The 14,414-nt window shown below is 35.7% G+C and overlaps 1 protein-coding gene across 6 annotated transcripts; it reads left to right on the forward strand.

The window, feature by feature from the left end:
- Nucleotides 1-600: 600 nt before the first annotated feature.
- Nucleotides 601-14,380, forward strand: Larp4b (La-related protein 4B). 6 transcript variants are annotated; one of them, XM_076827332.1, is made up of 11 exons: nucleotides 663-754; nucleotides 850-1,007; nucleotides 2,371-2,737; nucleotides 3,297-3,546; nucleotides 4,029-4,169; nucleotides 4,567-4,791; nucleotides 5,576-5,721; nucleotides 6,045-6,884; nucleotides 9,856-10,057; nucleotides 10,356-10,459; nucleotides 10,553-14,380. In XM_076827332.1, the coding sequence occupies exons 2-10, from the start codon at nucleotides 992-994 to the stop codon at nucleotides 10,449-10,451; spliced, it is 2,283 nt and encodes a 760-aa protein (XP_076683447.1). In that variant the 5' UTR covers nucleotides 663-754; nucleotides 850-991; the 3' UTR covers nucleotides 10,452-10,459; nucleotides 10,553-14,380. The 6 variants fall into 6 exon arrangements, 5 of the variants coding, with proteins under 5 accessions (XP_076683450.1, XP_076683447.1, XP_076683451.1 ...); XR_013087135.1 differs by having other exon boundaries at nucleotides 690-1,007; nucleotides 10,553-10,847; nucleotides 10,925-14,380; XM_076827335.1 differs by lacking the exon at nucleotides 850-1,007 and having other exon boundaries at nucleotides 601-754.
- The last annotated feature ends 34 nt before the right edge of the window (nucleotides 14,381-14,414 follow it).

Here is a 14,414-nt window from a genome sequence, read left to right on the forward strand (position 1 = left end):
TAATTAAAAGTAAATGTGGATGCTAATTTTTAATACGACTTCGTGGATACGTACGTATATACTAATTGAATTTCATAATGCAATAAAAACTCTTAATCGCGAGTTTAATTATCCTTGATCGGTTGTGCCTGTGCATTCCGGAATAATGAATAATTTATGAATGTTTATATAAAGTATACATTTAATGATCTTCAAACTTGGGCGTTGTGGCATTTACAAGCGCAATATTGATATTTTAAATCGAGCTAGTCATTTCGTGTCTAAATAAAGAACAGCTTTAAAAGTGTCTCTTCCAAAAATATATTCTAGAATTTAATTGTACTTATACGCATGTTTATGTATATTTCCCCCCTTTCTTTAATTACATCGACAAATGAACATATACGTGAGTACGTTCAGCGTTAAAATTAGGTTTAGGTTAAGTTTAATATTTATTTATCGATTGGTGGTAAGGAAATTAGTTGCCCAGAATTGTGAAATACTGCTGCATTATAGTAAATACTATGCTGCTTTTATCACGTCAACGTATACATATAATCGTATAAAATATGAATTAGCCGGGTGAGAATTTTCCAGGCGCCTCGGGCCGTTTGAATCTGGCGGTCAGTGACTGCAACAATCTGGCCGCTAGGTGTTACTACTGTCGGGCTACATACCTACGACCCACAATGCACTGAGCTACGGCATGTGCCTTTCTGTGTCGGCCATTTTGTAGTTTCCTTGAGAAATTGTGTTGAGTTGATTCATCTTCTCGGTAAGAATTTTATAAGATTCTAAAACGGCGCGGCTCACATTGATCCAAATGATGTAGAGGATTGGGGGCAGATGCTTATGGCTAACTATTCATAGCTTGAGAACGAGGAATAAGGTTGCGTTTTTTGCGCACAACCGTGTGCGCTCACGGTACTTACACCCCGAAGAACGAGCCAGTAAACGAAGCTGCCGAGAACACCTATTGATAAAGGCACATGGAATCCGGGATTGTTTCGGGATGAATGGTGATTTCGGTAACGATATACGATACGCATAAGTGTACTGTCCAAGTGGTTGTCACCATATCTGCGTGCGTGAACGTGTTGGCCCGGCCAACGTCTCGCTCTATATTTGGCTAATCGCATCCAACATATTGCATATCTTGCCTTTTCAAAATTTTTACTTTTCATGCCGTAACCTTTCTCAAAGCACTATATCAGAAGGATACAATGTGACGTTTAAGTGTGAATGCTTGACGATCGCACATTGATTCCGAACCAGAGCAGATTTTAGCATGTGGCACGGTTCGTACGATCAACATTCAGTTTTTGCCATTTAATCAGAGCTAATGGGACGTATCTCGCTTTCCATTATCATTTCGAGGCTTCTAATTCACCTACGACGTGCCGCGCGCTCCGATTTATCCGAGTAATTAGTTAAAAACCGCCGTAGTACGGGGGGCATGAAAAATCTGGCAACCTTTCTATTTTTACATTTATCATCCGTCCATAGCCCCGTAGGGACTTAACATAAGTGAATTCATATAATTTGAAATACGCGTACGTACATGCATTTCTGCACGCACACACACACAATTCGCCCGTTCGCCCATGCGCGCGCGTACACGCATACATACGCGCGCCGCGGCACACGTACTGTGTGCTATCGAACACGAGCGTGGCGCGGGCGCGCGCGCGCGCATCGTACGTGCGACACACATACGCATACCAATCATGTGCATGTCGGTACGCGCTCATGTGTGTATCCGTACAAGTATATATAGGTACTACAAGTGTATTACATCAGACTAGTAATGTTGTGTGTATATTACACGCTCCCAATCATAGTTCCAAAAAGATCTTTCCACGAGCAAACTTCGCGCTCTTAACATTCAAATTTCTAATCTTTCCTGTATTACAGTCGATTAGTTTCTAACAACTACGGAGCCTGCACTTAGAAATCGTGTATTTAAGAAACATCACGTACGAGACACATATTCGACTACACGAACAAATATTTTGACAGTGTAGCTTCATAAATGTGGAAGGGCGTCGGGGCATCTTTCCACTATTCCATCTTTCTATTATCGTTCATAGCATAAAGATTACATTGGGAGCTATGAAAATCTGCGTTCTTCTAGTTTCTTTGCAATAGGATTTACTTGTTAGCGTAATGGTATATTAGCGCGAGACATAACTTCATTTCTCATGTGTTACATTAGAATAATGTTTGAAGTTAAGCCCTTTACGAACGTGCTAACGTCTGGGTAACTTATAAACTTGTATGTTACATGTTCTAACGCGCGAGTACGATATACAGCGGACGTTAGTAATCCTTTTAAGATGTAGCAGCGTCGTAAATGATTGTATTATCAAGTATATTTTCTATTTTCCATAGAGTACGTGTACATGAATGGGGACATTGGGAAGCTCCCACCAGGGGCGGTTTATCCAGCCACCCCTGAGCCTCTGGGTTCAGTCGGGGGTGCAATTGGAAACGCTGTGTCCAATTTGGAATATAACGTCATGAACGGTGCCCCGAGTGGGAACGAATTAATCTTGGAGGCATGCGTTGGTAACCTAGAGCCCACGCCGCAGCATCCTATAGGTATGGGAGGTGCTGCGGGTTACGGTCCAGTGGATGTTGCTGCTTTAGGTGACGTGCCAAATCAACCCGCTCCGATGGCTGATTTATCCTCCCCCGGTATACCTCTGGAACAATTGAAACAGATGCTCTCTTCGCAACTTGAATATTACTTCTCCAGGTGAAGCCTTAATTTAGTATTCTCATAAGCGCCGCATGGCGAGGCACTTGAAATTACAATCTTGATTCGTATCAATATTATCTATAGAGAGAAATAGGTCATGCAATTACAGAAAGTCTTTGTAGATAGAACTAACTTTTACTCGACGTCTTTCCTTTAAAAATAATAGAATTGCTGCAGCTGGTAATTTCGAGTCTCTTATATGTTGCAATGCGGCGTTAGAAGTTGCATCATAATGGATAAGATAGTTGCAATTTGTTGCAAGATTACTATTTCCTTTTTGTTTCATTTCATTCTCCTGTTAATGCTTCGTTCTCTTTGGGTAACAGAATTTTCGAAATTTATACGACTTCGTTTTATTAAAGTAATGTACAGTATAGTTTGACGAACGATAGAAGTTTTAATTAATTTATATATATGCCACTTGGTACAGTAGCTGTATGCGTTAACTATCACAGTACTTGAAGACTGATTAATTAGCACGCTGTAATTAAACATTTATTTCATTTTAACACAAGTTCACGTTTCATTGTACTCCTTTCCTTTTTCTTGATTTTAGGGAAAATTTAGCCAATGATACATATTTATTATCGCAAATGGATAATGATCAGTATGTACCAATATGGACAGTAGCAAATTTTAACCAAGTGAAGAAATTAACAAAGGATATAAAGCTCATAACAGAGGTATTGAGGGAATCGCCCAATGTGCAAGTCGACGAGGAAGGACAAAAAGTAAGACCTAACCATAAACGATGTATTGTAATTCTTCGGGAAATACCAGATAGTACTCCACTGGAAGATGTGAAGGTTAGGAGAAATATTAATGTCTTTTCAGTAGTGATAAGTTAGCTGATAACTAGTCGTGGTGGCCTTCAAGACGCTTCGAATCACTTTGAATATTACTTGAATCCGAAAAGTTTTGATGGGTCTTGAAAGTATTGACGGATCTTGAAAGTCTTGATGAGTCTTTTGTTTCTTCCTCCTTGTACGGCAAATCGCCACTGTAAAAATGTTCTTAACGCGTGCACGTACACTCCCGGGAAGCGAAAGACTTATCGAAAGCCTTGAGAAGAATTTAAATCTGAATAATATTTTAAGTGATTTGAAACAGGACAATGACTGAGTTGATTGAAAATTTGCAAGAAAGTGGATTGAATGCTCATCACTGCTAGTTAGTAACTATTGTTATTCTATTTACAATTATGTACTTTCTTATATTTTATTTATTTTCATTTCCTTTCTATTCGTCTGTCTATTAAACATTGATAGAATCCCGTTTCTAATTGCAGAACTTATTCTCGGGAGAAGGATGCCCAAGGTTTATTTCATGTGAGTTTGCCCATAATAGTTCTTGGTATGTAACATTTGAATCTGACGAAGATGCTCAAAAGGCCTACAGGTTTTTACGTGAAGAAGTGCGCGAGTTTCAGGTAATATACTATTATCTAATGTCGCTTTATTCTCTACTTATTGATGTAGCAAAAGTTCGATAGCATGTCGAAAATATATGTTTAAAAAAAATTGTATTGTATAAAACTGTAATACTTGTGTACAATATATTTAATAATAAGAATCCAAGTACAAGTGTAACAGCGTATTGCATGTGAAAAGAACTCGCAGAATCGTTTGGCTTAAACACGCCTTTAAACTGATGATTATTTTGATATTATTTTTTAATTGGGCTAGAATAATTGTCTCGTGCAATATAATTTCTTTACATAGCATAGACGGATTACATTTATTTATGTAGCGAATAAGTAGTAGTCAAAGTTTATTTCTTCCATGGTGTTTAATGCTAATACACTATTACTATTATGTATAATTTAGGGAAAGCCAATAATGGCAAGAATTAAAGCTAAACCAATGAATAGGCTACCGATGCCAGCAGTTGCCGGGGTGGGTGGTATTAAAAATGGTTACAGAACTCCACCGCCACCGCCAGTTTATGATCCAAATAGTTATACAGCTGGACAACAACGCTTCCTCTACACAAATGGTACTACTATGCCACAAACCACTATGCCGCCATATGCCAATCAGGTTCATGTATATGTAAGTAGACTATTGTATTCTCGTATATCATAGATTTGTGTATTTGCGAGAAGTATATGTGATTTACACGTGCAATGTATTTCTACGAATACAGATACTGCTTACTGAATTATCATAGGACCACTTGAGTTATTAAAGCTAAGACGCATTTAACAACTACGTAATTATAGTTACTAAACTCGGTGATAAGACATATATACTGCAGTCAATAAGTCACTGGGCACATTGTAAATTCAGATGAGTAGTGAAATAATTTAAAACAAAAGGACGGCGCTGCTGAACTCTAAACGAAACAAAGCAGACGGACTGCATAATTCCAGGCGTCAATTTATGTCTGTCAAGCGCCTGGCACTTTACCAAACATTGATAAACACTCGATGTAATCGAAAACAAATATCGAAGCCGCGTGAGAATATGAAAAAAAAAATGTAGATTCGCGATAAAGATAGTTGAAGAGGTATATCGGAGAGATGTTTTCATTTAACTGTGATCGTTACATCTTTATTTCCATTGCCAATATCTAAACATGAATTCTATTGTTCGATCGTAATGCCGCACAAGTTATTACGATAAAGTCAAGCGATGCAATTACAAAAGAGGATAATATATCCAATGTAATTGTCGTTCTTCTAAAAAAGAGTGTGCTCAGTGACGTTGACAGTAATATATCTTTCAATCAGAAGTACATTTATTTAATAAAATAAACATCTTCGAAACAGTATATTTTGCAACGCAATAGAGTTCTGTTACCCACGATAAAGAACATGTTATATACTTTTTATAGCATCAACCGTTTTATCATGCTGGAATTATGCCTTGGGGGCCTGCGAGTCCTGCTTATTTCGATATGTCAGGTGTTTTTACAATGAATGGTATTACACCGCATAATACGTTTAAACCACACAATACAAGATACAATCCCCGTCACAGGTATATAATTAATATTAATAATTACACAAATATGTACCATTTATTATCATAGAATCCTTTAGCATCGTAGTGTTTGAAAAGCATTGCTGCCTCTTTTCTTTAATCGTATATTTCTTCGGTAAAAGAATACAATTGATTTCAATAGATTGCACAAGGTATATAAGATATTGCAGTATCTTCTAGATTATATTTTACAGAAATAATTGAAGTTTTGAGTAGCACGGGCTAGTTTAATAATGTATAAACTCATTGTAATTGTAATATCATCGTGATTTGGTTGCGATATACGCGTATGTATATATAATTATGCGTGTATGATACAGAAATAAACAAAGAAACGGGCCTGAGAGACCAGGCTTGATGGACAGTGGCAACATGGTGCCAATAGGACGGACCTCACACCCGCCTATAAGCGGAGCGCCAATATCCTTAGGAGCATCGGTTCCGACCTTTACTTCGAGCTTGCCTACAGTGAAGCCAACTTCTTCTTCCTACCAGACCGGCACAAAGTTCCATTCCTCACACACAACCGTAGCTACCGGAGAGGTTCAGTATAATAGCAGCCACTCCAAGGGATCACAGGAGAGCGACGCGCAAACTCTGGACACCGGTGTCCAATTCCCGCGCCATCGTATGCACCGCAGGACCAAAGATCAAGAATCATTGTCCAAGGCTAACAGTAGCCCTCTACCATCGGTCAGAGAATCTACCCCGGCCAGTAATAATAACACACAATGTAACCGAGGGGTGCAATTCGATCTGGAAGCTTCTGCTTTTCCTCCTCTTCCTGGCCTAGATGCTGATCTTGCAAAATCCCATAACGCTTCAGTAGAAACTGTCGGCGCAGATTGTACGCAGTCGCAGAACAGGCTTTCAGACGTAGTTAAAGGCACGGCGAAATTGAAAAGCGTTAAAGAGAAAGAGCCCGCAGGATCTCCGCAGCAATATCATCAAATGACAAGTAACAGCAGTAGGTCGGCGAGCCCAGGGTCGAGTGCTGGTGGTCATACTGGTTCGCTAGAGGCACCGACTGGTTCCGGCAGTGCGTCGACTACTCCCGTTGTATCAACAAATACCAGCTCTAATGCTTCTGCTAGCAACAATGACTCCACAGACATCGCTCTCAGCACCATCACTCTCACTCCCCCGTCATCTCCTGATAAGTGAGTGTGCTTTCTTCTTATACACGCGCGCGCGCGCCCTGACACACACCACGCCACACCATACACAGAAAGAGACACACACACACACACATACAGTATACACATATACGCATACTCATTAACATACATGCATGCATATATACATACGTACATGTACATTTACATATTCCGTGTAACTCATGTACAATAACACGCAGGGTGAGTCACCTGACTCTACCACCTTCAATTACTCGCAAACTGTTCGTTATACAAGAAAATATGTCGAACAGAAGTTGTATCGTGTCGAGGGCGACGTACAATGTAATAATTAGTTCTTTCTTTGCCCCCGCAATTCGAGAGATTATTCAACGTCGTAATTTAATTTTACGAGTAATTAATGTGGCAGAGTTAGGTGACTCACCCTTTGCATACATACGTATGATGTTTATGTATATGTACGTACATGTCCCGTGTATGTGCATGTGTGTAATAGATCGTATATCCTATTCATATTGTAAAAGCAGTTTGTTTAATTACATTTCTAAAGTATTGCCTATTATAAATTATTGTTAAAAAAGTCTTTTATCGCTTTTCATGATATATTGCATATACTATGTATATATGTATAGTTATACACACAGTATATTACATGGAGATATATATATATATATATATGCACACATACACACAACATCTGAATGACATATGTACAGGCAGTCGTATAAAGCCTGGGAAAAGATGCTAAGCTATGTTTAATAGTGTTGGCTGCATTATACGCGTGCTATGCTCTGTATGGTAGATGTGTATTAGTGAAAGTTATATAGTCCACCTATATTTTCATATCATCTATAAGAAGGAAAGGGAAAGATGTTCATGGTAGCTTGTTAGTTTCAGTATATATATATTTTAGTATGGTATTATAATAACGTAGTTAAAGTCCATGCTTATTTACTAATTCATAAATAGGACGAATAAAACTAGTAAATTAATTATTCTGATGAAATAAGTGAGAATAACGTATGTAGGAGTATACATACGCTTCGATATTCGAACGTCGTGATTTTACGTTACGTTAATAACAAGTAGTCAATGTATTATTTTTTAATTTGTCAATAACTTAACCAATATATTAATAAAACATACCAAACATCTGTTGGAAATTTCCTACTTTATTGTCATCGGTACTTTACGGAAGTTATTAATATATTTATCGCGGAACAGTTTGCCCTATTCAATGCAGATGCATGTATGGAGATTTGCGAGTCGCGTAAAAATTTTGGTTTCCCGGGTTTCTTTCGTTAAACTTTCCCTTTCTTAATCACGTTATACTCATATACATAGTACAGTAAGGAGTAGGTGTAACTTTCCTAAATCTACCATTATTTTATTATCCAACGGTGGTTAAACTTCTAGGCGTGCTCAGTCGTTCGAATTTGCCATTTACTTCTATTCATTGAATATATCATCTTTCCCATCGAGTGACAAGTTGTCTAATGCTGTTTGGAATGCCTCGCTAATACGGTTCTTCTTACAGAAGAACAGATTTTTCAAATAAGAGCTGGTGCTCCACTCGATGAAAGAGCAAACTTTAACTTTAAAGCGTGAAATGCTCAAAATCGAGGTATTCGTTGTTGTTTTTTTTTTTTTTTTGTAAATGAGTATATCAGTACTAGGTAGTCAGAAACTTCACCATTCTTTTATGGTTATTAATCTTAAATATGACAAAGTGTTGCAATGCGTTTGTATGCAAGAATGTATGCAGTACTCTGTGGTAGCACAATTTATTATATCTCTTGCCTGTACTACTGCGGCAAATGAACAATACATATGGACTATTATATTATTCAGGGTTCTTTAATATAGAATTTTATTAATATTATTTTATTATGATTTCGTCGCCACCATCGTCATCCATCGTCTTCTTCCATTCTTACTATTGTTGCTACAGGCATTACTAACACTACTATCGCCATCGCCATTGTCATTATTATCATGGCTAAACTTCCGCACCATGATTATTTGTTGGAGCTATAATTCTTATCGTTAATAGCATCTTTGCAAGTGCTATCTGATAGTACTAGTTCGGTATCGATACATTAGTCTTCTTAGTCTTTTCATCTGCTGCTTACTATCAGAACTATTATTCACTTTGTTCGTTGGCCATTATTGTTATAAATGATTATTCCCGGTACTGCTGTTAGCGACATCATTAATTCTAACGCTTTTATCGTTTCTACTACTGTCCCAATCATTATTACAAGCACCATCATACCTGCTACTACCGTTGATGCTAATATCACGATTATGTTTATTAGAAATTTTGTTATTGCTTCTGCTACCGCTTCTAATACTATCGCTGCTGCTGATTGACAATATTTCTTTATTTATTATTCTTATCGCCCACCGTCATCATTATCATTCCTGTGGTACCCGCTATCACTCTTGTCATAAAATCATCACCGTTATCATTATCATTACCATCACCATCATTGCTATAAGCATCTATCATTATCACTGTCATGATTACCATTGCTACTACTACTACTATTACTACTACTACTACTACTATTATCCATTATTATATTATTACGTTACGGTATATTATATTATATTATATTACTATTACTATTATTAATTGTTCATTTTCAAATTACTCTTAAAGGCATTTCAATTGAATTTTTAATTTTTAATATAAAATTAAGCTGTAATTTTTGGCACATATGAATATAATAAAAAGCATGGTTCATTATTAATGGATGACTATAGATAATTCATTGTCAGTGGAAGTAAATAAATGATGTGTATACTGGTTTGTTAAATAAGTGTTGCGATCTTGCAAGACCCGCTCCCTTAATTATGTAGCGTTGTTTTGTTTCTTTGTTTCTTTTTTTTTTTTTTTGAATGGAAATGTACATAATAGTAACTATCTTATATTTGTGCATGGTACTTTAATGTGTATTGAATATATGTCTATTGTACTTATGCACGTCAGGTTTAGTCCTTTATTATTGAAATGCACCGCTGACAGATCTGTAAAGACTGACGATTCGAACATGGTGAACGGAGTGGACGAGGCTGTTTCAAGTGCACACGCAGTGGAAGATTCTGAACAAGTGACTAGGTGCGAGTGTAATGTCCCTACTGCCTCACAAAATTCCCAGTCACAAGTAGGCGTGACTTCTACCTTCCCTCTAGTAAGTACGCCGCACATATTCCGTCCGATAAACCAATACATTTTACGTCGAAACAAAATCGAATTTTCCTCTTTCTCTCCTCTCTTGAAAACGAAAAGTCTATCGCACGTGTAATATACTACCGACGTATTGCTTTTTCAAATGATAGCGGTGTAAATTGATATAAAGAAATTAATGCTTCAAGCGTAAACTGTAAACTTACAAATAGTTGAATTTTTTCTAATTCTCGAAATTACACGTAGTCTCTTGAAAAAATGATATTCACGTTTCACTGACACAGTACTGTATAATGTTTTAGGATCTTACGAGGCCGAGCTATGCCCAAGTAGCACAACACTGTCGCGAACTACCTTGTACAAAACATAAGACAGACGAAAGGGATGGAAATGTGTAAATCAATATGTGAGTAACAATTTCCGATAGATACTTGGATTTAGTTTGGAAGAAGTAATTGGCACCGGAGCAGAAAGTATAGTGAAGTCTGCGCCTTTGCAGATACTACCACAATGAATTTCAACAATTAGCTGTTATTCTACATCTGGATTGTATGGATTACGTACCATTGCTTTTATCCTACACTGGATATAGTGGGTATGAAGAAAACTTTTTACATTGTACAGTGACTTCGCCTACAATGAGTGTGGTATCGATTAACTATGAATCATAAAAAATTATTTGAAGAAACTCTAATTCGCCGCATATTTAAAAAGGAAAAAAAAATACGTTTGCTGGCAGGATAATACATTGTGTAGAAGAGTATTGTTATTGCTTTGGTTCTGTGATTTTGGAGGTACATATTTGTTAGCTTGTAAAAATGTTAAACTAAGGTATTAATCTTTTAATTCCTTTCTCCTCTCCCCTTCATAGCACAGGGCCGTAACTGGGAAATGTTTATCTTTGTGCCAAACCTTGCTATGTGCGTACAGCTTAATGAATGTTCAGAGTGCAACGAAACTTATCCTCGAAACAGAATTCTAATAAAACGAAAGGGAATGAGAAAAAGAATGTAATTTTCCAAAGCAGATAAACGATAAGGATACTTAAAAATCCGAAAAAAAGAGAGCCAATTTCTGTTTTCTCATAATTTTCTATGTTTCATTTAAACTATTTATAGGCGAGTTTTGCATACTTTCCAGAATATTGATGACAATTATAATGAGTAATATAAATAATGCCAATAATTAATGTACAAATGAAATATCTACCATGTCTAAGTTCTAGTTTTCATGGGAAAGACTAAACAATCAAAACGAAAGGAACACAAAAAGCTGCTCTACACGCGAGATATAAATTACTTACGGTTACATTCTTATTTCTCACAATTAGGTTTAATGGCTTTTTTTTATAAAAGAAATATCAACGTTGAGAAAATCATAGAAATGATAACAACGTAATTTAAACATTAAATCTATCTTAAGAATGTTACCAAAGTATTACCATGTCGCCGTTTATTGTTAACAGAGATAATTGCAGCATTTTGCTATACCATTGTTCTATAATAACAATGATTATACAAGATGGGAATACTTGTATAATACCGGATTATCGTAACACTTCTCTAAGTTTACTAGTACATCGCTTTGCAGACGAGCCAAAAGCGATGGACTGTTGGTCTGTTATATTTTCTCCTTTAGATTTCATACGCGCTTAACGAGCAACACTTTTAACGGCAAAAGTTATTATTGATTGAGTACATTCTCGGCGAAATTTACGGGGAGCGTTAATATATATGTATTTTAATCGCACTATAATCATTATATTATAAGACAAAAGTATAAATTCGATGATATTTGTTCATGAAGCTATTGGTAGTTATTAAGACACAGTATGCACACGATACAGAAGAACAATATAACGCAGGAAATTTATATTAGGACATTAGTATACTCTGAAAATATAACATTCCATGTTGCCTCAAGTACATTCTAGTCTCCGCTAGAAGCTTTAAAAAAATTTGTATCCCAAGTGAAACGGAAGTAACGATAAACTACTTGTTGTTATTGATATTCTGGAAATGATACCTATATAGATTTTAGTTTTGCGTTCATCTTAAAAGGGGGAAAAATGAAAATGAGATACATTGTTACGATGTTTCGGCACCTATTTACGGCACTGACTTTTCTTTTTAATATTACTGTTACATGAGATAACATACAATTTAGAATTATGCTTTGGCAAGTAATATAAGAGTTGTCAGAAATGTATGGTCTTTGAGCACACATTTAAGTGCCTCAAAATGTTGTGTATATTACAGGAGCTTGGCTTTAGATGTTATACAATTACATGTACCTATACATTATAGCAAAGAACGCATATGATATATTTGTTACTGATATGCGTACGGAAATCGAAGCGATGGATGTTAAGGGAAAAAGAAAGAAACCAATCTCCTGAACTATGAGACAATTATCAACGCGTATAATTATACTTTACACTTATAATACTGCCTTTTAATTTCTTTTTATATCTGAAACTGATTAGCCACAGTGTTGGATAAACAGATAAAAATTTATTATCAGCTGTAAATGCATTAAGATATTATTTCAGTTTAAATCGTGGTGCTGTAAACACTTTGCTTTAGCCTCAGTCTTGTAGCACAACTTACATTAATTGTAAATCTCGATGATACCTTTAAAGTTTTGGTGTAACACGATTCATTATATCGAGAGACAAATACGATAAATGTAATATCTACACGCATAAATATCTTTTCATTGGTAAATTCGCTCGTTCGAACTCTAAAGCTTAATATATCTTAATGTAATTGATTTTTATTTAAAGTCGATTTGCCATATTGTTTCTTTTCTTTTGTCTTATTATTTTTTCTTTTTTTTTTTGAGCGTAGCATTTTATTCTAAATAAAAAATCTCGCGCATGTACGACATTTGAGCACATTTCGAGAGTGTAATTTGAAGATATTAATTTTATTAGCAAGACACAATCACGAGAAAACATTGTTCAATTAATTAAACGAGCACAGCGAGTTTGATGAGAACTCGAAATTCACGTTCCTATTATTGAGATTATATCTATGTTTTGAAATTCGCGGCACTCTTTTTCCAAGCTTTCTCGATATTCCAATGAACAGGGCAATAATGTCTGCAAATGACAATTTTCAAATATTATTAATTAATAGTAAAATCTACTTTTACACTTGTATAAAAGCAAAAAAAAAGAGAAGAAGAATGTATCGTTCCATAAATTACAAGTCATGTGCACTGTATTTTTGTCGAAACAAGGTCATCATCTTTTTAATTCTATATGCATTTTTACGACTACGAAGTAAATATAACGGAGTGTAAGAGTACTTTATAATGAAACGCTACAAGCAATTTGTCGACCAGTTTTTTTTTCCTTTCAGTTCGCATGTATTATAATACACACTCGCGAGAATTTACCGATAAAAAGATCCATATAAATACGAAAAAAAAATACAACATATGTATAAAAAGAATCGGATAAGCATTAATACTTCTCGATGATAGAATTTTAGAAAACGTAAACAATGTTACAGTGATTTGTCTTACTTTATGCGTTACCCCATAAATTATGTATAGCTAATTATGTGTATGCTTTGAATATTCGTTTTAATTACCGCTACGAATTATATGTAAAAAAAATTTTGAAAGTTGATTCCTCTCTATACATTGTCTTTACTAAATGTATGGAACTTAATGTAAGGAACGTTAAACTGTTGGTATATCAAATACCCGTGTACGATACAGAGTGAGAAACAAGAGACACGCCAATACCTTGGATCTTAAATGATCGCTTGTCTTGTCAAAACAAAAAAAAAGTGGAAAAAAAAATAATAATTAACGGTAACTACCTAGCGAAAAGAATGTTCAAGACGTTTATTTTGTAATGCGAAAACGAACGAAATGTAAAACCCTTCGGGCGCAAGGGGTGTCGAGAGGATAAACACTTACGCTGATAATGTAATCAAATTAAGGTATACTATATATAATGATTTCGTATAAAAATTGTTTTTGATGGTCCAGGGTAAGGGTGACATACTGGGATAAAATTGTGATTGAAATGTATGGAAAAAGGTATATTAGAACTCCGTTCTTTTTTTAATAATCCCCCGTCACAAGATCGTGGCTGATAAACTTACGTTAACTCATTCATCAGAATAAACTGTGATTAGATTGAAGTCCAACAGAAATACAATGTATAATGTACTCCGTTTCATAGGCTGCAGGCCTAGAAAGTCTGATTTTTTAACTACTATGAGAACTTGTGTATTATAATATGATCTATGACGTTTGTTTATTACTATGTAAAGTGACAAATTTCAAAATTAAACATTAATTACTGTTATTGGTTTTGCTTTTACTTTATAACTTTTAATCAC

The sequence above is a fragment of the Andrena cerasifolii genome, chromosome 14 (genome assembly GCF_050908995.1).
Source record: "Andrena cerasifolii isolate SP2316 chromosome 14, iyAndCera1_principal, whole genome shotgun sequence".
In the NCBI taxonomy this organism is placed as follows: domain Eukaryota; kingdom Metazoa; phylum Arthropoda; class Insecta; order Hymenoptera; family Andrenidae; genus Andrena; species Andrena cerasifolii.

Coding starts and splice junctions, on each gene's coding strand:
- Larp4b (XM_076827332.1), top strand. Junction 3,547..4,028: donor CTCCACTGGAAGATGTGAAG/GTTAGGAGAAAT, acceptor TTCTAATTGCAG/AACTTATTCTCGGGAGAAGG. Junction 10,058..10,355: donor TGACTTCTACCTTCCCTCTA/GTAAGTACGCCG, acceptor ATAATGTTTTAG/GATCTTACGAGGCCGAGCTA.